This window comes from Schistocerca piceifrons, chromosome 9 (genome assembly GCF_021461385.2).
Source record: "Schistocerca piceifrons isolate TAMUIC-IGC-003096 chromosome 9, iqSchPice1.1, whole genome shotgun sequence".
NCBI classification, from domain to species: Eukaryota; Metazoa; Arthropoda; class Insecta; order Orthoptera; family Acrididae; genus Schistocerca; species Schistocerca piceifrons.
In genome coordinates this window covers 98381616-98406274 of record NC_060146.1, presented here as the reverse complement: position 1 = coordinate 98406274, position 24659 = coordinate 98381616, and the positions used below count along the sequence as shown (strand labels likewise).

Below are 24659 nucleotides of genomic sequence, written 5' to 3'. Positions count from 1 at the left end.
AAATCATTTCATGGCTAATATGTGTCTGAGGAAAAGAAACATGTGGAGCGTTTAAGGAACAAACCTGAAGGAACTGCAATCAGGCGAAAATATTCCAGGAAGTACTTTCTTTACAGTCCTTCTTTGCAGACTAAGATAGAAGTATGTCAGGATATGTTCCTTAGTACATTTTCTTTAACACAACAGAAGGTAAGAATAATCGAGGAGAAAAGACGCGGCTCTGGAGGAGGAGTGTGTTCTGAAGATGGACGTGGTAAACATTCTAATCATCCGGAAGTTCCATCTGACGACATTGATTTCATAAAGGAACACATTAACATGTTTCCTTCCTACGAAAGCCATTATTCTCGATCTCATTCTTCTAAAAAGTATTTATCTCCAGACTTGAATATTTCAGCAATGTACCGGCTCTGTCAAGAATTTTTCAAAACAAAAGGTATGAAGCCAAGAAGTGAAGCGTGTTACCGAAGAGTTTTATTGACCTGGTTCAATCTTAGCTTCCACAAACCGAAGACTGACACTTGTGCAAAATGTGACAAACACGTTATGATGCTCAAGAATTGTACTGATGATGCTGAAAGTTGTAAGGTTGAAATGGAACAGCAACATTTGGATTTATCCTAGGCTGCTTACTATCAGAAAGACAGTAATAAAGAGAAAGCTGAGCAGAATTCTAATATAGTAACCCTGGCCTTTGATTTGCAGAAATGTCTACCCATTCCTATTCTACGTTGTGGAGTGGCATTTTACAAAAGACAACTTTGGACCTTCAGCTTGACCATCTAAGTAAAGAGACATAAAGAATGTTCTCCAGTATGTTACATTTGGAATGAAACAGTGGCAGGAAGAAGTTACCAAGAAATAGCTTCTTGTCTATATGATTATTTGATGAAACTGGCCAACGAAAGGTACACCTGTACAGCGATTCGTGGACCACACAAAACAGTAATATTTTTATTGCCATCATGTTTCTGAGAGTAGTGGAAGAGTTAATGATTCAGGGAAGACGTTTGGAAATCAACCACAAGTTTCTTGAATTTGGACATACTGACTTGGAAGTCGACTCAGTCCAAGCAGCCATTGAGAAGATAAAGAAAACAACAACTGTTGAAGTAGAACTGCCAAGAGACTGGGCCAAATTAATATGCATGGTTCCCCGAAAGCCACCCATAACTGCAATAGACCTGGAACAAAATGATCTCTACAAATTTAAAGACCTGATGAGAAGTCATTATCTGCAAAAAAATTAACACAGAAGGAATCCTATTGTTTGAAACAAGATAAAATAGATGAACTATCACTCAGGTATGCCAGGAATTGTCTCCTACAAACACAGTTACTCCTCAGAAGAACCATTCAGGATTATAAATCTGAACAGAAAGAAAACTCGATGCTTGTTTATGCCAAAACTTGCACCTATTTCTGAAGACATCATACCCATTTCAAAAAAGAAATTATAGGACTTAAGGAATCTCATTCCGTACATAAATGTAAGCAGTCGTCCATTCTACATGCAGTTCATCAATCAAATGAGAGCCAATACACAGTCAGATGAAAGAGATAAACAGATATCTTACGAGTGATATGATTTTTCTGTCTCCCCTTCTATAGTGTCAACCATAGTGTATCCAAATTATTTGAATGATATTAAGAATTTTGAATAAAGTTTCCCCGCTGCTTACGAGACCGAACAGTGTTTTCATGATGTACGGAGATAAAATGTGACTTTTGGAACATGTAACAGTTGCTATCAGTTATTAAATTGCAGAGGAATGAATAAAATGATTTAATTAATCTTAAAATTACCTGTTTCTGGTTATTCAGTGTACCTGACCCTGATGTCCAAATGGGCAATGTCAAATAATTTAAGAGAGTTCATGATTTTAAAGCAGGCCAATATCCTCGTAAGTCCTTTAATTCTGAAGTTGAATATTCTAGAAATTTATTATTTAAAAATAAGCTTTACTTGAGATGATTTACTATAATGATGGTAAGAAATAGATGGCCGTAGTGGCCGTGCGGTTCTAGGCGCTGCAGTCTGGAGCCGAGCGACCGCTACGGTCGCAGGTTCGAATCCTGCCTCGGGCATGGGTGTGTGTGATGTCCTTACGTTAGTTAGGTTTAATTAGTTCTAAGTTCTAGCCGACTGATGACCTCAGAAGTTAAGTCGCAGAGTGCTCAGAGCCACTTGAACCATTTTTGAACCAGCCCCAAATATACTGTTAATAGAATGAGATTTTCACTCTGCAGCGGAGTGTGCGCTGATATGAAACTTCCTGGCAGATTAAACTGTGTGCCCGACCGAGACACGAACTCGGGACCTTTGCCTTTCGCGGGCAACTGCTCTACCATCTGAGCTACCGAAGCACGACTCACGCCCGGTCGGTAGCTCAGATGGTGGAGCACTTGCCCGCGAAAGGCAAAGGTCCCGAGTTCGAGTCTCGGTTGGGCACACAGTTCTAATCTGCCAGGAAGATTCATACTGTTAATAGTTGTCAGAAAATGACAGAAAATATTCAGAAACTTATAAAACTAAGATTCTTGACATTGGCCCTTTTAGAACCGAGAAATAGAAATCTCCTACGTCCCTTTTGTTGCCATTTTGTTACACTACTTACATGTACTATGTAAATGTGGGTGCAAATATTGAGTACAGGTTAATATTTTTGTATAATTTATTTAAAAAAACGCAGCTGTTTATACACAACAGACATTTTTCTGGAGTGCTGGATTCAGCTAAGCATGTTTATCAGCTGCCGGTCGTTCCATTTCCTGGCCTCATCCTGAGGGGTGCGTCCAAATCTATTCCTGGCCCCCTTGTCGGCGCCTGCCTCCAACAGTGCAGCTGCTGCATCTGCGTGCCCATTGTACGCTGCCCAGTGCAGCGGAGTCGTCGCATTCTCCTCCGTGGCGTTGGGGTCGGCACAGGACGCCACCAGAAAGCGCACGGCAGCCGTGTGTCCAGTCATTGCAGCCAGGAACAGGGGCGTGTTCTGCCAGATGTCCCTCGCCTCCAGGTCAGCCCCTGCGGAAAGCAAGGCCTTCGCCACCTCCACCTGCCCCTGTCGTGCTGCCCAGAACAGGGCGGTCCATTTCCACTGCCCCCTGGCCTCGACGTCTGCCCCTGCAGCCAGTAGACACTTGGCCATCTCCACCTGTCCGTTTCTTGCCACCCAGTGCAGGGCGGTCCAACCGTCGCTGTCCGTCGCCCCCACGTCCGCACCTGCAGCCAGCACGGCTCGCATTTCTGACATTCGTGACTGCTGAGCTGCTTCCAGCAGCCTCCTGCCCTTCTCTCTTCCCGAAAGTCTCCTGCACAAAACAAAGACATTCTCACACGTTGCCATACACACATCTGATCACGGAAGCAGATCTACACTATTGGCCATTAAAAGTGCTACACCACGAAGATGACGTGCTACAGACGCGAAATTTAACCGACAGGAAGAAGCTGCTGTGATATACAAATGATTAGGTTTTCAGAGCATTTACACAAGGTTGGCGCCGGTGGCGACACCTACAACGTGCTGGCATGAGGGAAGTTTCCAACCGATTTCTCATACACAGTTGACCGGCGTTGCCTGGTGAAACGTTATTGTGATGCCTCGTGTAAAGAAGAGAAATGCGTACCATCACGTTTCCGACTTTGATAAAGGTCGGATTGTAGCATATCGCGATTGCGGTTTATCGTATCGCGACATTGCTGCTCGCGTTGGTCCAGATCCAATGTCTGTTAGCAGAATATGGAATCGGTGGGTTCAAGAGGGTAAACGGAATGCCGTGCTGGATCCCAACGACCTCGTATCACTAGCAGTCGAGATGACAGGCATCTTATCCGCATGGCGGTAACGGATCGTGCATCCACATCTCGATCCCTGAGTCAACAGATAGGGACGTTTGCAAGACAATAACCATCTGCACGAACAGTTCGACGACGTTTGCAGCAGCACGGACTATCAGCTCGGAGACCGTGGCTGCGGTTACCCTTGACGCTGCATCACAGACAGGAGCGCCTGCGATGGTGTACTCGACGACGAACCTGGATGCACGAATGGCAAAACGTAATTTTTTCGGATGAATCCAAATTTTGTTTACAGCATCACGATGGTCGCATCCGTGTTTGGCGACATCGCGTTGAACGCTCATTGGAAGCGTGTATTCGTCATAGCTATACTGGCTTATCACCCAGCGTGATGATATGGGGTGCCATTGTTTACACGTCTCGGTCACGTCTTGTTCGCATTAACGGCATTTTGAACAGTGGACGTTACATTTCAGATGTGTTACGACCCGTGGGTCTACCCTTAATTCGATCCCTGCGAAACCCTACATTTCAGCAGGATAATGCACGACCGCATGTTGCAGGTCATGTACGGGCCTTTCTGGATACAGAAAATGTTCGACTGCTGCCCTGGCCAGCACATTCTCCACATCTCTCACCATCTGAAAACGTCTGGTCAATGTTCGCTTGTCACAATACACCAGTCACTACTCTTGATGAACTGTGGTATCGTGTTGAAGCTGCATGGGCAGCTGTACCTGTACACACCATCCAAGCTCTGTTTGACTCAATGCCCAGGCGTATCAAGGCCGTTATTACGGCCAGAGGTGGTTGTTCTGGGTACTGATTTCTCAAGGTCTATGAACGCAAATTTCGTGAAAATGTAATCACATGTCAGTTCTAGTATAATATATTTGTCCAATCAATACCCGTTTATCATCTGCATTTCTTCTTGGTGTAGCAATTATAATGGCCAGTAGTGCAAAAGCTAGGTGTCGCAGAGGTTAGCACGCTTCACTCGCATTTGGGAGGACGGCGGTTCAAACACTGACCCGGCCATTCTGATTTAGGTCTTCCGTGATTTCCCTATGTAGCTTAAGGAAAATGCACGGACAGTGCCTTCGAAAGGGCATGGCCGACTTCCTACCCCATCCTTCCCTAATCCGTAGAGATTGATGACCTCGCTGTTTAGTACCCTCCCCCGAATCAACCAATCAACCAACACATCTGCAGTGACAAACGTTGAATCTACAATTCTCTCCCTTCAGTGATGCAGAGCACTGGGACTGCCTCTGTATATTAAGGTACAAATGTATCTCCCTCACAAAATCTTCATCCACTCTACGCTGAAAAGTCCTACATTCCATCTAATTCAGTTGTCCCACTTTTGTCATGCTGATTGCTGCCACTATGTTCCTTTGCCCTCTGGATGTCACTGTTAAACAGTCGTTGGCCCCAGTGAAAGAGCACGCAGTCAATACTGCCTGTAGCAATCCTTTCTGACACTTGGAAATGTGACGAAGCTTATCACATTTCCAGGTTTTTACAAAAACTATTCTGTCGTGGTAGAAAAAAATTCAGCTCCTTTATTCGCAAATATCTTAACACACCATCATCAGGGATACAAGAAACCATTTAGCCAAAAGGATTCACATTTAGCAACAATACTAACTCGTCTCTACTATCCCTCCGCAAACACACATGTTGGCGAATGCACGCATGCACTTTGCACAGATAAAAGCGTCTGCACAATAATAGGACACACACACAGACAGACTTGCAGCCTTAATTGTTGTGATGGAAATGCCTCTCAAGGTAACAGCAAAACATGTAGGTCATAAGAGTAAATGCACATTCCATGCATTTGTCTAATTTACGATATGAAAATTTGCTCGAAGTGAATCTGAGCTTCCTGAACACCTCGGAGATCTCTCACGCCGCTGTAGATACTGAGAAAAGATGGACGTCATGTCATCAGTATGTGAAGCCCCCTGTACAACGACCGTAACAGCTGAGTGTTGCTTTTCCTCAGATGTAAAATGTAACAAATTCTTTATAAGTGAATGAAGTTAACAGCAAATTTATTTTGTTACTCTGCCGAGTGAAGTGTTGCACATGAGAAACCCACGCTCTGTCAACCAATCAAATGGTCACTTTTTACTGGTATAAAATATAATGCCCAAATGTAAGTGCTGATGCCGCTGTTTCAAGTGAAAATAGTACACTGCATATACTTAAAATGGATCTTAGTGTTCTCACAGCTGTTCGTTTCTCGATTCTTCATCTTTCCTATTCACAGACGAAGAAAAAAATGTAAATTCAGGATGCCTCTACAGAGGCCAACGACGAAAGGTTGCACAGTGCTTTAAAAGGTAGAGACCATGCACCTCTGCCTGCCGCTGATGTGAATTGCTGTCAACACTGACCCACAGTCTAACACGGAATACTAGTAATGGTGCCCCATAGCTTTAAAACACACAGAGCACTGACAGAGATCAAAGCCAGAACGCCGACATTCCTCCAGACCTGCAAACATTTCCAAAGGAACTTTGCTCGTACTCAGAGTAACACGCGCACTGCAGTATCATATTTATCCGCCGATACCGGGTTAGCGACTTTATTGTACAGCGTGTGGCCCGTGCGGGAATGTAAATAACGGATGTACGAGTACAGGTCGTAGACGCGAGGTTGACGACATATGTGGGTTTGGGGCTGGCCCTGAGTCGTGCCAAATGGTGCAGCGACCGCTCCCGATACAACGGGAAATCCGGGTTTGAGTTCCTGTCCGATGATTCCATTCAGTAACCAGAACAACCCCCTCTGGCCGTAAAAAAAGCCTTGATACGCCTGGGCATTGAGTCAAACACAGCTTGGATGGTGTGTACAGGTACAGCTGCCCATGCAGCTTCAACACGATACCACAGTTCATCAAGAGTAGTGACTGGCTTATTGTGACGAGCCAGTTGCTCGGCCACCATTGACCAGACATTTTCAATTGGTGAGAGATGTGGAGAATGTGCTGGCCAGGGCAGCAGTCGAACATTTTCTGTATCCAGAAAGGCCCGTACAGGATCTGCAACATGCGGTCGTGCATCATCCTGCTGAAATGTAGCATTTCGCAGGGTAGAGCCACGGGTCGTAACACATCTGAAATGCAACGTCCACTGTTCAAAGTGCCGTCAACAGGGCAGCAGTCGAACATTTTCTGTATCCAGAAAGGCCCGTACAGGACCTGCAACATGCGGTCGTGCATTATCCTGCTGAAATTTAGCATTTCGCAGGGTAAAGCTACGGGTCGTAACACATCTGAAATGCAACGTCCACTGTTCAAACTGCCGTCAATCCGAAGAAGAGGCGACCGAGACGTGTAACCAATGGCACCCCATACCATGACGCCGGGTGATACGCCAGTATGGCGATGACGAATACACGCTTCCAATGTGCGTTCACGGCTATGTCGCCAAAGACGGATGCGACCATCGTGATGCTGTAAACAGAACTTGGATTCGTTTGAAAAAATTACGTTTTGCCATTCGTGCACCCAGATTCGTCGTTGAGTAGACCATCGCAGGCGCTCCTGTCTGTGATGCAGCGTCAAGGGTAACCGCAGCCATGGTCTCCGAGCTGATAGTCCATGCTGCTGCAAACGTCGTCGAACTATTCGTGCAGTTGGTTGTTGTCTTGCAAACGTCCCTATCTGTTGACTCAGGGATCGAGACGTGGCTGCACGATCCGTTATAGCCATGCGGATAAGATGCCTGTCGACTGCTAGTGATACGAGGCCGTTGGGACCCAGTACGGCGTTCCGTATCAGCCTCCTGAACCCACCGATTCCATATTCTACTAACAGTCATTGGATCTCGACCAAAGCGAGCAGCAATGTTGCGATACGATAAACAGCAATGGCGATAGGCTACAATCCGACCTTTATCAAAGTCGGAAACGTGATGGTTCGCATTTCTCCTCCTTACACGAGGCGTCACAACAACGTGTCACCAGGCAATGGCGGCCAACTGCTATTTGTGTATGAGAAATCGGTTGGAAACTTTCCTCATGTCACCACGTTGTAGGTGTCGCTACTGGCGCCAGCCTTGTGTGAATGCTCTGAAAAGCTAATCATTTGCATATCACAGCATCTTCTTCCTATCGGTGAAATTTCGCGTCTGTAGCACGTCATCTTCGTGGTGTAGCAATTTTAATGGCCAGTAGTGTATGTATCGTATAAAAATGAAAATTCTTAGATTGTAAGGTTACTTAGCACTTTCTGTAAAAATTTTCGCAGATACCACATGGATATCAACTTCATTAGTAACAATGATTCAATCCAAAATATTACATTGTAATGACCAGTATGCTTGTACCCTCGTGCGCAGAAAAGAGAGCAACGGTGACCCAGCCGTTACCGTGTTCATTCGTATCCTTGTTAGCGAGAGTGAAGTTCAAAACTCCACCGCAAAACAGCGATGGACCATGCAGGATGACTTGGGCGCCTACGAAATCCTTGGTAGTAATAGAAATGTTGTCTATTGCTTTAAAAACTGTAAGACGCGAACGCCTGTCACCTCTGGTAATGTACGATTTGTTACACTTTTCCACTGTCGATGCGGAGCCGAGAAGGATGCAGGTCAGTCCTGCAATGCTACACGAACAGAAATTTCCCGCATTGATTAGAGATGTGATATTCATAGGACATGTACACTAGTATGTACTGCCGAAATGATTAGCATTTCAGTCGCCTCAGTTCAGCACATGTCCTGCTGCCTGGTAGCCACAGGGTCCACCATGGGCCCTGATAACTTGTCCCATGCGTGATGGCATCGAGGCATATAAGGCACGAATGGCGTCCTGTGGTATAGCCATCCACGCTTCATTCACCTGGTTCCAAAGTTCATCTATGGTGGTCGACACTGGGTGATGGGGCGGTGCGCCCGTCGCTTCACCACATCCCACACGTTTTCGATAGGCGACAAGACTGCTGATATGGCGGGTCAGAGCAAAAGGCTGACATCCTGCGGCACCAAGAAGGCACACGTTCATGCAGCAAAATGTGGTCGTGCGTTATCTCGACGGAAAATGGTGTCTGGGGCAGTGTGTACAAAGAGTACAGCTACGGGTCGCAGAATGTCATTCACGAAGGTCATATAACGGCTCTTCTTCTTGATGATTTGGTTTGATTTGTACTTGGACTCGGCTAAAACTCGGCTACAGTCGGTACAGTTAGATTAGGTTAGCGGTGTTTAACGTCCCGTCGACAACGAGGTCATTAGAGACGGAGCGCAAGCTCGGGTTAGGGAAGGATGGGGAAGGAAATCGGCCGTGCCCTTTCAAAGGAACCATCCCGGCATTTGCCTGAAACGATTTAGGGAAATCACGGAAAACCTAAATCAGGATGGCTGGAGACGGGATTGAACCGTCGTCCTCCCGAATGTCGGTACAGTGTTGTGATCGTTATCAAGTTACGATGACGACGGTACACAAACGAAATGTCGACGTGCGTGAGATATTTACTTCACCAATAATAGTAATTAATCGTTCGTAATCGATGTTTAACTGATTAATGACGAAATATTAATGATAAAACCAATGCAGTCACATCCACAACAAATTCCCTACAAGCTGGTCGTAATTTCAAGTATCTAAGAAATCGTAACAGTGGGCTTGTTATTTGAGTCAAAGATTCTACACAAGTGCCGAGTGCTACAGTCAAATATTATCGCCGCGCGTAATTATTACTCGGGAGTTTCTTGTCAAGAATTTGATAGAATTTTAAATCACAAATGCACGACTTGGCACGAGAGGATGTTTTATTGCACAATATCAGTCACTTTCTAACCGAGCCTTGAGAAGAAAACTTTCCCAGGTGTTGGGGGGATTTAAATTGTATGCTTCGGACCTATCATTAAAGTTCCATAAACCACTGGCTATTATGAATGAAAATTGTCTATCAGTGTTCGTTACCTAAATCACTGTCTAAGTAATGTTTAGTTCAATTATCTAGTTAAAAGTTCACTTTATTGTAGTGGATAAAAGTACTCCGTTTGAATTCTAATGTCGTGATATTTGAAGTCAGAAGATCGTATTACTGCGTCATAATAGATCGCAATTATTCAATTTCAAAAACATTCTAAGCGCGCCTGCATGTACGAGCATTCAGATACATGACCTGCTTCGGCTAACAATCGTAACGTACTGACAATGCATTGAATTATACTTAGTCATTACTCACGATTCCCAAAGAGCACTCACACGGAGCATTCTTTGGGATCGTTGGTTCTACTTTGCGAATGTTAATTTATGCTAATTCTGCGATTTATTATGATTTTGATTTTAATTTTACTGAAATTTAATCTTTCTTTCGTAGATTGCTAAATTGTCAAGTCTTTGATTCCTGATTTAATTACTTGTTATTGTCCTAATCATAGTGATAAATGGAACTTCGTTCGCTTATTCACTTTTCTGGGAATTTGGGACTTGGGGGGAAATCTTTGGGGTATTGGGAGCTAATTTTTGATTTTTTATTTCTCGTCCGAGGAAGTGGCATTACAGTCACAGTGTGCTGGACACACACAAACTGTGATTTATGGCTGTACCCAACAGCACCCCCACACCATAAGGCCTCGAGTCGGCCGTGAAAGTCTCGTGCCAATGCAGTCACTGTGATGCCGCTCCCCCTCTCTGGAGCGAACCGAAATGCGGCCATTACTTTCAGACAAACAGAAACTAGATTCGTCAGAAAACACTATCGGATGCCATTCCTGTCACTAGCGACGTCGGTCCATGCATCATTCACGTCTAGAACCTTTCTGCACATTCGTCAAAGACAGGCAGAAAAGTGGACGACGCGCACGTAACTCATGCTGTAATAAACGGTGACGGTCACCTCTGGTAGTGTACGATTTGTTACACTTTTCCACTGTTGATGTGGAGCCGAGAAGGGTGCAGGTCTGTCGTGCATTGCCACACGAACAGAAATTTCCCGCATTGATGCATCACATTCTCTCACACCAATAATGCGCCCTCTTTCGAACTCACTGATTTGACGGTACGGATCGCTCATACGTCTGCGAGGCGTCCTCCACGTCTGATCATGTTACACTGATCCCTTACGTTTATTTTACAGCGACAACGAGAGCGGCAGGCATACCTTACCGGTAGGTGGTGTTGCGACGCGATATCGATGTTGGCCTTGAACCTGCTGGCCGACATGGTTCAAATGCTAATCGTGTCTGCAGAACATAGTAACGTACATATCCTGTGAATATGAACGTCCTACTTGTAGTCGCTCAAGATGTTCTGTTTTCTCTGAACATGAGTGTACATATTCCAGGTGGCTCTGCTATTTTTAGTTTAATGTATGTAGGAACACTAACACGAGATGGGTGTATCTTAGGATTTAATCAGAAAAAGTACCAAGAACACGACATAAAAAATTGATGATACTCTGGGAACAATTTTTTTTCATTTATAAAGTATGGCTCACTTTTTCCTCTCTACGTTACTGTAGAATATTATACAGTCGTTGCTGTCATAATTATAGGTATCAACATGTATCTAACACTAAGATATCATTCAGTTGTGGTGGGAAGTGCCGAGAAGCGGTACCTTACACAAGCAGTAATGTTACTGAACTGATTTTAATACGTTGAAAACAGACGAATAAGTCTTTCGCGATGAAACCAGTGAAGGTGCACTCAAATTAAATGACGCCAGTGCAAACCGCTCATAAACGTTGCACCTGCAGCTTAATACGTAGGCTGGAACTTAAATAGTGGCAACACTGCTGTGGTGACACTATGCAATGGAATCTACTATTGTCGCTGATAGCACACGTTGTTGACATACCTACCTTACCTCCGAGTAAATGCACTCGCCCGTCCCACGTCACCGACGTGCGCACTGAGTTGGATCAAGATTGAAAGTGCCAGAGTTCGTACAGCACGACAGTGTCATCGAGGTCTTCAAGAGGCGTGCGGGGAATCGGCATTGCGGTACAGAACAGTGGCACGTTGGGTAAAAGCCTTCAACGAAGGCAGACATGCATCTCCCTCCTTTGGTTCCCCCCCTTTCGTTTTTCCGCTCCTCCCTCCTTTTCCCCCTCCCATCTGTCCAGGTAGCCTCCCCCCCCCCCCCAATCTGCCCTTGGCTACAGTGTGTCATCTTTGTGTCGACATTTTAGTGCAGTGTTTACAGTGAGTGTTCAGTGTTGTGTGTCTTGTCCGAAGTGTTGCGAACGGACATCATACTGTCGCTGGGTGTGATTTTTATATCTCTTGCGAACAGAAACCAGACTGTCGCCATGTTTTTTTAATTGTCTGTCTACTGTGTTACCTGTCTGCTTACTGTGTATTTTATTAGCTTTGTCAACCCTTTCCTTTATGTTTTAACTTTCCCCAATTTTCCGCCGTTTTACAATTTAAGTCACCGTTTTATCACCTGCTTTTATTGTTTCTTATCTACTTCTTACGTCTTAAAATGTCTGTAGGCTGCTGAGCAACGTAATAAGCTGCTGCCAGCCCGCCCCCTTCGGGGGGAATCGAAATTCAATAAAGGAAAAAAAAAGCAGCCGTGAAGACAGTCAGCTCCTGACGATGAAGATGGAAGTAATCGTCGAGAGCTCGAGATTTTATCCAGAACTAACGTGGCAAGAATACCGAGAATGCTTTACATATAAGTCCCGTCGCGAAAAACTTCGTTCCCATATACAACGGTAAATTAAACTTACGTTACGTGAGCTGAATCGCTGTTTGATTCAACAATAAAAAAATTAACTTTCATTGTGTCTCTGTGTTGTCGCAGTCAATCTTCCCCAACGCTTTTCTTCAGCAGACACTGCACAACGCCACTCTGTCATTGCAATACAAAACCACATAGAGTCTCTATATTGAAGCAGTATGAGTAGTCACATTTTATTTTGATTGCACTGTTACCACTAATTTTCTTGCGCATTTTCGAGAACTCCTTGATGCTTCCCACACGTATGCATTGTTTTCACGTTCCTTTTGCAATCAAAGCTGCGGCATGAGTGCCACCTGATAGTGACACAATCCGCCCTCTTTTCTCGGTGGCACTCTCCTCTTTCAATCCACGGTTCTTTCCATTTCTTGAGGAACATTGGTGCGTCAGTACGAAGTGAAAGAATCTTAGCTCTTTGCACTAGCTGAAGGTTCATGAGGGAAAATCCTTCTCTTCTTTCTTGGATTTACCTCTTTCGCATGAAAAATCATTTGATTATTGATTCCTGCTGTGTCCATTAGAGCTGTAACAATGTAACTGAAAACTATCCCTGGTTAATCTGTAGCTTCGTCAAAAGTTTCAGAATCTTGCAAAGCTAATGTTGTGTACATAGTTCCGCGTAGTCAGCACGTACACAACTTCCCCACTAGAGTGCAGCCCGCTAGGCACAACAGCGCAGGCGCAGCGCTCATCCGTCTCCGCACTACGAGATGGCGCTGTCTTAGACACGGACCAAATTCTGCTTCCACCGATCCGCGTATTAATATGTCTCGCAGCCAATGAGATTGCTGCTAACGTAGAACATTTTCTCCTCACGGATCACACTCGTGCAGTGATACCTGAAAGCGTGAGTTATTATAACGAGTGTACAGACCTCCGATTAGTCAGTCTGCATTAGTCTGCATTTGTCTGTAGTCAAGTTTCAGTCTGCGCCTAATAAGATTATCATATTCCTGTACATAGCCATGAAGAGAAATGTATAGACACTTTGTCAAGTATCAGAGATATGTGAGAATAAGATTAACGTACCAAGACCAAAGGACTTCAGATTGTCAATTGTAAACAGCATCCAGAATCAAGTCACGTAATATCTATGATTTTTATTATTTTCATAAATGTGTGTGGAAATTAATCAAGTTCTGTTTAAAATTGGTAACCGTCAATCTGCTACTCTAAGCGTCCAAGTGGCATTTCTATCGTCTGACCTAACGGCAGAAGATAAACATGCCACAATAAGACCACGAGACATATTGCTGACACTCGCCTACTTCGTTAGAGCGACAAGTCAAATAATCTGATGGTGTGTGTACCGAAGGTCTTACAGTACGCACATCACAGCTAAAAACAATAAAACAGCCTTCTTTTTTTCGGTAATCGGGAACTGATATTATATCATTCCGGAAACCAAACAGATGGGAATGAAAATCCCTAGCATTCTTAGGCAAAAATTGTTGTGGCATCTTGCGTTTATTTTTTGTCAGTATACCGATGCATGTTAGCCGCTTTTTCAACCAGGAGATGGCTAAAGGAGCAGCTGATGTACCAGTTTACCATCGTATGGTTTCTTCTGAAGCCCCCAGAGTGAGTAATAAGCCTTCCTACATCAGAGGAAGAAATGGAAGCATCTTTTGGTCATGTAGGTCGTTTCCCACAAGACACTTCAGTATCACTTGTGAGGAATGCTTCAGCATCTGCGGAAACAAAAACTGAGCAGTGGTAAGATTTGCTGTTTTGAAGAGCGCGCCGCAGCGCGTAATGTGACGCAGTCGCCCTCCGTTTCTGACGGTGGAGGCGCTGTGGCAGTCGCAGCTTTGGTGTCTCCTTATGGTGAGAAAGGGGAAAGGTTGCCTATTCACGTGCATTTAAGGGGCGCTATGAGCTCGGCAGTGAGTCAGTCTGTCAGTCTCGGGGAGTCTGGTCAGTTGGTCAGCCGGGTCAGTGTGGGGCAGTCAGTGTCTGTCTGTCGTCCGGAGTGCTAGTATGTGTTAGCCTGCCAGTCTGCTCGAGTTTGTTCAGGCAATGGTCATTGGCGGTTGGATCGATCGGTTGGTCGGTCGCGTACTGAGACACAAGATGACTTGTCCGTCTTGAGCGTCGGCGCATGTGAGGTCGCCACGTCAGTCCGGTGGACCGCGCCGTATAGCGAGGGATAGTGGCTTCGCGGCCGACACGAGAGCAACAGGAGTCAACCCACGACATCGGACTGGCTGGGGCGAGCTGCGACGCCGTGAGACGGGAGATCGACGCGCCTTCCTGCGTCCGTTGAAGCGGCTGGTAGCGGACGGTTCGGGAGAACGTTTTGGGGTGCTGCGCCTGGTCTTCGCAGACATCGCAGTTTATTAGAAGTTAAGTGATCCGTGATATGTTGTTTCATTTACTTGTTAAATTCTACTTGTTTTCTTGGTCAGCCTCCCGTTCTTAGCTTGTTCGTCTGTCTCTCGTCCGAATTTATTAGGCAGTTAGTGTCTGTCTATCTGTCGGTCGGTCTGCCGTTCGTTAATAGCTGCCTCTCTCATGACTGGCTGTTAACGAATTTATAGAAGTAAGGTTTAAAGGCCGAATTCCTGAAATATGATTTTATCTTGCCTATCATCTTGCGAGGCGGCATATGTGTAATGTAGAGCATGTTACACATTTTATGTAAGTCTGAATTTCATGGCTTTTATTTAAATAGTCATTTTTATAAAGTTGCCACCCTTCCACCGTCAGAGTCCTTTTAAAAACAAATTGCACTTGCGGTGGCAAATAATTTATTTGTACCATTTCCATCCCTCTTACGGGGTGCATAGTTAATGTGTTTATGTGAGTTGTTAAAATTTTTAGTTTAAAGTAATCTGGTGTGTTGCAGATTTGCACCAGTGTAGTCTTTCAGAGGTTGTTGTGAGCGGTCGTGACTACGGCCGTGTTGAAAGGGAGCGGTAAGATTCTCAGCCCGAAGGCTCATACTGTCAATATTACTCTTTCTGCCTCTTAATAAAATTGTAACTTGATATTTCGAGGGTCCTTTTCTGCTTATAAATTTTAAATCTGTTTTTGAAAAGGCTTCTATGAATAAAATTCCCATTTGTTAAAGGTAATTTCATTTTCATCAGTTACTACTTCCACACTCACCTAGTGTGATTAAATGTGTTAATGTTCTTGATGAATCGCTAGTAAATAAAGTAAATTCTTTAAGAAAAGATTTTGAAAGTAAATTCACGGTTCAAAAACCTGTACCCCGTTCCACACTAGATTGCTGGGATGTTGTTGTTGTTGTGGTCTTCAGTCCTGAGACTGGTTTGATGCACCTCTCCACGCTACTCTATCCTGTGCAAGCTTCTTCATCTCCGAGTACCTACTGCAACCTACATCCTTCTGAATCTGCTTAGTGTATTCATCTCTTGGTCTCCCTCTACGATTTTTACCCTCCACGCTGCTCTCCAGTACTAAATTAGTGAACCCTTGATGCCTCAGAACATGTCCTACCAACCGATCCCTTCTTCTAGTCAAGTTGTGCCACAAACTCCTCTTCTCCCCAATTCTATTCACTACCTCCTCATTAGTTATGTGATCTACCCATCTAATCTTCAGCATTCTTCTGTAGCACCACATTTAGAAAGCTTATATTCTCTTCTTGTCTAAACTATTTATCGTCCACGTTTCACTTCCATACATGGCCACACTCCATACAAATACTTTCAGAAACGACTTCCTGACACTTAAATCAATACTCGATGTTAACACATTTATCTACTTCAGAAACGCTTTCCTTGCCATTGCCAGTCTACATTTATATCCTCTCTACTTCGACCATCATCAGTTATGTTGCTTCCCAAATAGCTAAGCTCCTTTACTACTTTAAGTGTCTCATTTCCTAATCTAATTCCCTCAGCATCACCCGACTTAATTCGACTACATTCCCTGATCCTCGTTTTGCTTTTGTTGATGTTCATCTTATAGCCTCCTTTCAAGACACTGTCCATTCCGTTCAACTGGTCTTCCAAGTCCTTTGCTGTCTCTGACAGAATTACAATGTCATTGGCGAACGTCAAAGTTTTTATTTCTTCTCCATGGATTTTAATTCCTACTCCGAATTTTTCTTTTGTTTGCTTTACTGCTTGCTCAATATACAGATTGAATAGCATCGTGGAGATGCCACAACCCTGTCTCACTCCCTTCCCAACCACTGCTTCCCTTTCATGTCCATCGACTCTTATAACTGCCATCAGCTTTCTCTACAAATTGTAAATAGCCTTTCGCTCCCTGTATTTTACCCCTGCCACCTTCAGAGTTTGAAAGAGAGTATTCAAGTCAACATTGTTAATAGCTTTCTCTATGTCTACAAATGCTAGAAACGTAGGTTTGCCCTTCCTTAATCTTTCTTCTAAGATAAGTCGTAGGGTAGTTTTTCCATTGTCTGTAAAGAATTCGCGTTAGCACTTTGCAGCTGTGAGTTATTAAACTGATAGTTCGGTAATTTTCACATGTGTCAACACCTGCTTTCTTTGGGATTCGAATTATTACATTCTTCTTGAAGTCTGAGGGAATTTCGCGAGTCTCATACATCTTGCTCACCAGATGGTAGAGTTTTGTCAGGACTGGCTCTCCTAAGGCTGTCAGTAGTTCTAATGGAATGTTGTCTACTCCCGGGGCCTTGTTTCGACTTAGGTCTTTCAGTGCTCTGTCAAACTCTTCACGCAGTATCATATCTCCAATTTCATCTTCATCTACATCCTCTTCCATTTCCATAATATTGTCCTCAGGAACATCGACCCTGTATAGACCCTCTATATACTCCTTCCACCTTTCTGCTTTCCGTTCTTTGCTTAGAAGTGGGTTTCCATCTGAGCTCTTGATATTCATGCAAGTGGTTCTCTTTTCTCCGAAGGTCTCTTTAGTTTCCTGTAGGCAGTATCTATGTTACCGCTCGTGAGGAGCATCTACATCCTTACATTTGTCCTCTAGTCATGCCTGCTTAGCCATTTTGCACTTCCTGTCGATCTCATTTTTGAGACGTTTGTATTCCTTTTTGACTGCTTCATTTACTGCATTTTTGTATTTTCTCCTTTCATCAATTAAATTCAGTATCTCTTCTGTTACCGAAGGATTTCTACTAGCCCTCGTCTGTTTACCTACTTGATCCTCTGCTGCCTTCACTATTTCATTCCTGAAAGCTACCCATTCTTCTTCTACTGTATTTCTTTCCCCTATTGCTGTCCGGGATATGCTGAACAAAAGAACAATGACCCCTGAAACCTCGCTTCTTCAGGTATATTAGCCGTGACTTCTCGCGATGCTCTCGGCAGGATAGTTACGTGCTTTGCGGGGTCCTGGTTGGCTATTCGCATCTTGTAGTTCCTTTAGCATCTGTTCCACTCGAATATCGTACACTTTCTTTCTGAAACTGAATATACACTGATGACCCAAAACAAGTTATTTTTCCGTCTTTGGACCGAAGTACTACACTGATTCTGCGTATCAGGGATCCGCCACTTTGTTCGTAGGTTTTTGGACGTATGTGGCATTAGCTGTCTGCGCGCAGGTCATGAAATTCGCATAGATAACCAGCCGCTGATTTTCGTACGCGGTGATGTCGCCTGATACGATCCAGATTGTTTCCGTGGCATTTACATCAGGCGAATTTGCCCACCGAGGCATCAACGTGGCTTCACTATACTGCTCCTCAAACCACTGCAGCGCTATTCTGGCTCCGAGACACTGAAAGATGACATCGCCGTCGCGGGAGACAGCAAGCACGAAGGAATGCAGGTGGTTCCCAGCTGTCGGCGCACCTTCGGTTACTACCACAGGTCCCATGCAAGTTCAGGAGAACGTCACCCGTAGCATAATACTGCTCCCAACAGCCTGCGCCCGTAGCGCGCTGCACATTTCGAGCCGCCGTTCACCTCGAAGACGGCGTTAATGGAGACGACCAGGGACCTCGTGTAGGAAAACTGTGATTCACCAGAAGAGCCGACTCGTTGCGATTGATCGACGGTCGAATTCCTAAGATTCTGTACCCACTGCTATCGTAATTGACCATGTAGCTGGGTCAAAATTTGAACACGTAGGGGTGGTCTCCTGCAGAGCTCCATGTCCAACAATGTACGATGAAGGGTGTGCTCCGAAGCACTTGAGCATACACCTGCATTGTGATCTTTCGGCACACATGCACCAGATCGCTAACTACGTTACTTTACAGAGCAGACAAGCCTCCGAACCCCACGTTCTGGGGACGGTCGTGGACATCCAACCATTTAGCGCCTAGTGGTACTTTAACCATCCATCTACCTCTTCCCGTAGATGCTCACAATAGTAGAATGTGAACATTCGACCAGCTTCACTGTTTCCGAGATACTCGTTCACAGGCTCTGTGTAATAATACACTACTCGCCATTAAAATATATTATACTAGAACTGACAAGTACATTTTCACGCAATTTGGGAGCGTAGATCCTGAGATATCAGTACCCAGAACAACCACCTCTGGCAATAATAACGGCCTTCATACGCTTGGGCATTGAGTCAAACAGAGCTTGGATGGCGTGTACAGGCACAGCTGCCCATGCAGCTTCAACCCGATACCACAGTAGTGACTGGCGTATCGTGACGAGCCAGTTGCTCGGCCACCATTGCCCAGACGTTTTCAATTGGTGAGACATCTGGAGAATATGCTGGCCAGGGCAACAGTCGAACATTTTCTATATCCAGAAAGGCCCATACAGGACCTACAACATGCGGTCGTGCATTATCCTGCTGAAATGTAGGGTTTCGCAGGGATCAAATGAGGAGTAGAGCCACGGGTCGTAACACATCTGAAATGTTACGTCCACTGTTCAAAGTGCCGTCAATACGAACAAGAGGCGACCGAGACGTGTAACCAATGGCACCCCATACCATCACGCCGGATGATACGGCAGTATGGCGACGACGAATACACGCTTCCAATGTGCGTTCACCACAATGTCGCCAAACACGGATGCGACCATCATGATGCTGTAAACAGAACCTGGATTCATCCGAAAAAATAACGTTTTTCCATTCGTGCAGCCAGATTAGTCGTTGAGTACACCATCGCAGGCGCTCCTGTCTGTGATGCAGCGTCAAGGGTAACCGCAGCCATGGTCTCCGAGCTGATAATGCTGCTGCAAACGTCGTCGAACTGTTAGTGCAGATGGTTGTTGTCTTGCAAACGCCCCTATCTGTTGACTCAGGGATCGAGACGTGGCTGCACGATCCGTTACAGCCATGCGGATAAGATGACTGTCATCGCGACTGCTAGTGATACGAGGCCGTTGGTATCGAGCACGGCGTTCCGTATTACCATCCTGAACCCACCGATTTCATATTCTGGTAACAGTCATTGTATCTCGATCAACGCGAGCAGCAATGTCCCGATACGATAAACCGTAATCGCGATAGGCTACAATCCGACGTTTATCAAAGTCGGAAACGTGATGGTATGCATTTCTCTTCCTTACATGTGGCATCACAACAACGTTTCACTAGGCAACGCCGGTCAACTGCTGTTTGTGTATGAGAAATCGTTTGGAAACTTCCCTCATGTCAGCAGGTTGTAGGTGTCGCCACCGGCGCCAGCCTTGTGTGAATACTCTGAAAAGGTAATCATTTGCATATCACAGCACCTTCTTCCTGTCGTTAAATTTCGCATCTGTAGCACGTCATCTTCGTGGTGTAGCGATTTTAATGGCCAGTAGTGTAGTCTGCTCTTTGTCAAAGTCGCTTGTCTCAATGGATTTTCCCATTTGCAACTCCTACCGTCGCTAGCGTATTTCCACTTCCGCGTGTGATCTGCTTACATACTTTTGCTACCGCGTCACGAGCCCGCAACCCCACCAGGCGGTATCCAATGTCACGGTGGACCAACAAGAACCTTAGATGTACTTAAGTGGTACTATGATCTTTCGTCGGTGTCTGCAGCTTCTATCGAGAACCGGGCTGTAGAAGGATGCAAGAAAGACTGCGAAATAATACAAACTACGAAAAAATAGGAAATAAGAATACGAATGGGTAAATTGTACCAGTGATGGGATGTTGTGTGAGGTCGCTTCCTGACACTACTGACACTACTTGACCCAAGAAACGGCCAGCGAGACCTGCGTGCCGAGAGAGCACACAGGGACTACAGCCAGTTCTGCCCTGGAACCGAGATGGCGGTAGCCCCAAACGCCACGCATTCCGGACACCGAGTTGTGATGTGGATGTGTGATAAACAACCCAGAGCCTGCACAGCTGGCGCCACTAGGCCAGTCAGATGACTCAACACAAAAAGCAGGTGACGTCTATGTCCGTGGACATCGGGAGAGACTGCTTTCATGCCAAACGCACTGGGGCCATCCAACGTGTCATTTCTGTCCAGCCACTTGTGACTCGTTTCCCACAACAACAAAGACTGAATTTATATATCCTAGAATACAAAAAATTGATTATCCTGCACTAGAAGCAGATATACGAGGTGCATTCAAGTTCTAAGGCCTCCGATCTTTTTTTCTAATTAACTACTCACCCAAAATCAATGAAACTGGCGTTACTTCTCGACGTAATCGCCCTGCAGACGTACACATTTTTCACAACGCTGACGCCATGATTCCATGGCAGCGGCGAAGGCTTCTTTAGGAGTCTGTTTTGACCACTGGAAAATCGCTGAGGCAATAGCAGCACGGCTGGTGAATGTGCGGCCACGGAGAGTGTCTTTCATCGTTGGAAAAAGCCAAAAGTCACTAGAAGCCACGTCAGGTGAGTAGGGAGCATGAGGAATCACTTCAAAGTTGTTATCACGAAGAAACTGTTGCGTAACGTTAGCTCGATGTGCGGGTGCGTTGTACTGGTGAAACAGCACACGCGCAGCCCTTCCCGGACGTTTTTGTTGCAGTGCAGGAAGGAATTTGTTCTTCAAAACATTTTCGTAGGATGCACCTGTTACCGTAGTGCCCTTTGGAACGCAATGGGTAAGGATTACGCCCTCGGTGTCCCAGAACATGGACACCATCATTTTTTCAGCACTGGCGGTTACCCGAAATTTTTTTGGTGGCAGTGAATCTGTGTGCTTCCATTGAGCTGACTGACGCTTTGTTTCTGGATTGAAAAATGGCATCCACGTCTCATCCATTGTCACAACCGACGAAAAGAAAGTCCCATTCAAGCTGTCGTTGTGTGTCAACATTGTTTGGCAACATGCCACATGGGCAGCCATGTGGTCGTCCGTCAGAATTCGTGGCACCCACCTGGATGACACTTTTCGCATTTTCAGGTCGTCATGCAGGATTGTGTGCACAGAACCCACAGAAATGCCAACTCTGGAGGCGATCTGTTCAACAGTCATTCGGCGATCCCCCAAAACAATTCTCTCCACTTTCTCGATCGTGTCGTCAGACCGGCTTGTGCGAGCCCGAGGTTGTTTCGGTTTGTTGTCACACCATGTTCTGCCTTCGTTAAACTGTTGCACCCACGAACGCACTTTCGACACATACATAATTCCATCACCACATGTCTCCTTTAACTGTTGATGAATTTAAATTGGTTTCACACCACGCAAATTCAGAAAACAAATGATTGCATGCTGTTCAAGTAAGGAAAGCGTCGCCATTTTAAGTATTTAAAACAGTTCTCATTCTCGCCGCTGGCGGTAAAATTCCATCTTCCGTACGGTGCTGCCATCTCTGGGACATATTGACAATGAACACGACCTCATTTTAAAACAATGCGCATGTTTCTATCTCTTTCCAGTCTGGAGAAAAAATATCGCAGGCCTTAGAACTTGAATGCACCTCGTGTAACACCAAACAATTATGTTTCAGTGACCTTCCATCCACGGCCAGTTTTTCAACCTCCACGAGTTTCAGCCACTGTGATGCAACGGCTGCCTGTAGCAAGTCCTTTTCCTTTATGTTGGTACTTTAATGACCCATGAGGACAAGGGCCAGGCAACGGATAAACACGGTCTGTCAAGACCTGGTGTTGTTTACAAACGTTGCATACTATAAAGCAAAAGAGGGGAGGCAATTTGCTGTGCGGGATTAGCCGAGTGGTCTAGTGCGCTGCAGTCGTGGACTGTGCGGCTGGTCTCGGCAGAGGTTCGAGTCCTCCCTCGGGCATGGGTGTGTGTGCTTGTCCTTAGGATAATTTAGCTTAAGTAGTGTGTAAGCTTAGGGACTGATGACCTTAGCAGTTAAGTCCCATAAGATTTCACACACATTTGAACGTTTTTGGAGGCAATTTACACACACACATTAGGAGGATAATAAACTCTCTCAAGAATGAAAGCTCACATGGCATTGATGGCATTTCCAGCAGGATAATAAAAGCTTGTTCTAAAGAAATAAGTGGGATTCTTAGCGACATATGTAATAGCTCTCTGAAGCAGGGTATTTTCCCAGATAGACTGAAGTATGCCATTGTTAAACCACTGCATAAAAAAGGGATACGTCTGATGTCAACAACTACCGCCCAATCTTTCTCCTGACTGCCTTATCCAAAATTCTTGAAAAAGTAATGTATTGTAGAGTAGCTTCACACCTTTGTAAAAATAGAATTTTAACAACATGTCAGTTTGGTTTCCAGAAGGGTTTTTCAACGGAAAATGCTATAGATACTTTCACTAATGAAATGTTAAATGCTCTGAGTAACCGGAAGTCACCCATTGGGATTTTTTGTGATCTATCAAAGGCTTTTGACTGTGTAAATCATGGAATACTTCCAGATAAGCTCAACTACTGTGATATGAATGGGGCAGTGCTCAAATGGTTTAAATCATACCTAACTGGAAGAGTGCAGAAAGTTGAAATAAACAGTTCACATAATATGCAAAAAACTGGTGAATTCTGAAACTGGGGAAGAATCAAGAATGGGGTGCCGCAAGGTTCGGTCTTGGGTCCTCTGCTGTTCTTAATATGTATTAATGACTTGCCATTCTATATTCACGAAGATGCAAAACTGGTGCTTTTGCCAATGATACAAGTATAGCTATCACACCTGACAGACAAGAATTAACTGGTGAAATTGTAAATGATGTTTTTGAGAAAATCATTAAGTGGATCTCTGCAAATGGGCTCTCACTAAACTTTGACAAACTATACAGTTCCACGCAGTAAATGGAATGACCCCATTAATAAATATAGACTTCGATCAGAAATCGGCAGCTAAGATAGAATATTCAAAATTTCTAGGTGTTTGCATTGATGAGGGGTTGAATTGGACAAAAACACACAGACGATCTGCTGAAACGTTTGAATTCAGCTACTTAACCTATTAGGGTCATTGCAAATTTTGGCGATATACATCTGAGTAAATTAGCTTACCACGCCTATTTTCATTCTGTGCTTTCGTATGGCATCATATTCTCGGGTAACTTATCATTGAGTAAAAAGTTTTCATTGCACAAAAGCGTGTAATCAGAATAATTGCTGGAGCTCATCCAAGATCATCTTGCAGACACTTATTTAAAGAGCTAGCAATCTTCCCTGTAGCCTCACAATACATATATTCACTTATGAAATTTGTTATTAACAATCCGAACGAATTCAAAAGTAATAGCAGTGTACATGGCTACAACACTAGGAGAAAGGATGATCTTCACATTTTTTTTTTTTTTTTTGGTCATCAGTCTACTGATTAGTGTGACGCGGCCCGCCACGAATTTCTTTCCTGTGCTAACCTCTTCATCTCAGAGTAGCACTTGCAACCTACATCCTCAATTATTTGCTTGACGTATTCCAATCTCTGTCTTCCTCTACAGTTTTTGCCCTCTACAGCTCCCTCTCGTACCGTGGAAGTCTTTCCCTCACGTCTTAGCAGATGTCCTATCATCCTGTCCCTTCTCCTTATTAGTGTTTTCCACATATTCCTTTCCTCTCCAATTCTGCGTAGAACCTCCTCATTCCTTACCTTATCAGTCCACCTAATTTTCAACATTCGTCTTTAGCACCACATCTCAAATGCTTCGATTCTGTTCCGGTTTTCCCACAGTCCATGTTTCACTACCATACAATGCTGTACTCCAAACGTAAATCTTCAGAAATTTCTTCCTCAAATTAAGGCCGGTATTTGATATTAGTAGACTTCTCTTGGCCAGAAATGCCTTTTTTGCCATAGCGAGTCTGCTTTTGATGTCTTCCTTGCTCCATCCGTCATTGGTTATTTTACTGCC

At 44.7% G+C, this 24659-nt stretch overlaps 1 protein-coding gene across 1 annotated transcript in view; it reads right to left on the bottom strand.

The window, feature by feature from the left end:
• Positions 1–2701: 2701 nt before the first annotated feature.
• Positions 2702–24659, bottom strand: part of LOC124717286 (histone-lysine N-methyltransferase EHMT2-like) — a 50301-nt gene continuing 28343 nt past the window's right edge. The window contains exon 4 of the mRNA XM_047244101.1: positions 2702–3312. Coding sequence (XP_047100057.1) covers positions 2733–3312 — 580 coding nt within the window. The 3' untranslated portion in view covers positions 2702–2732. The remainder of the gene's footprint in view (positions 3313–24659) is intronic.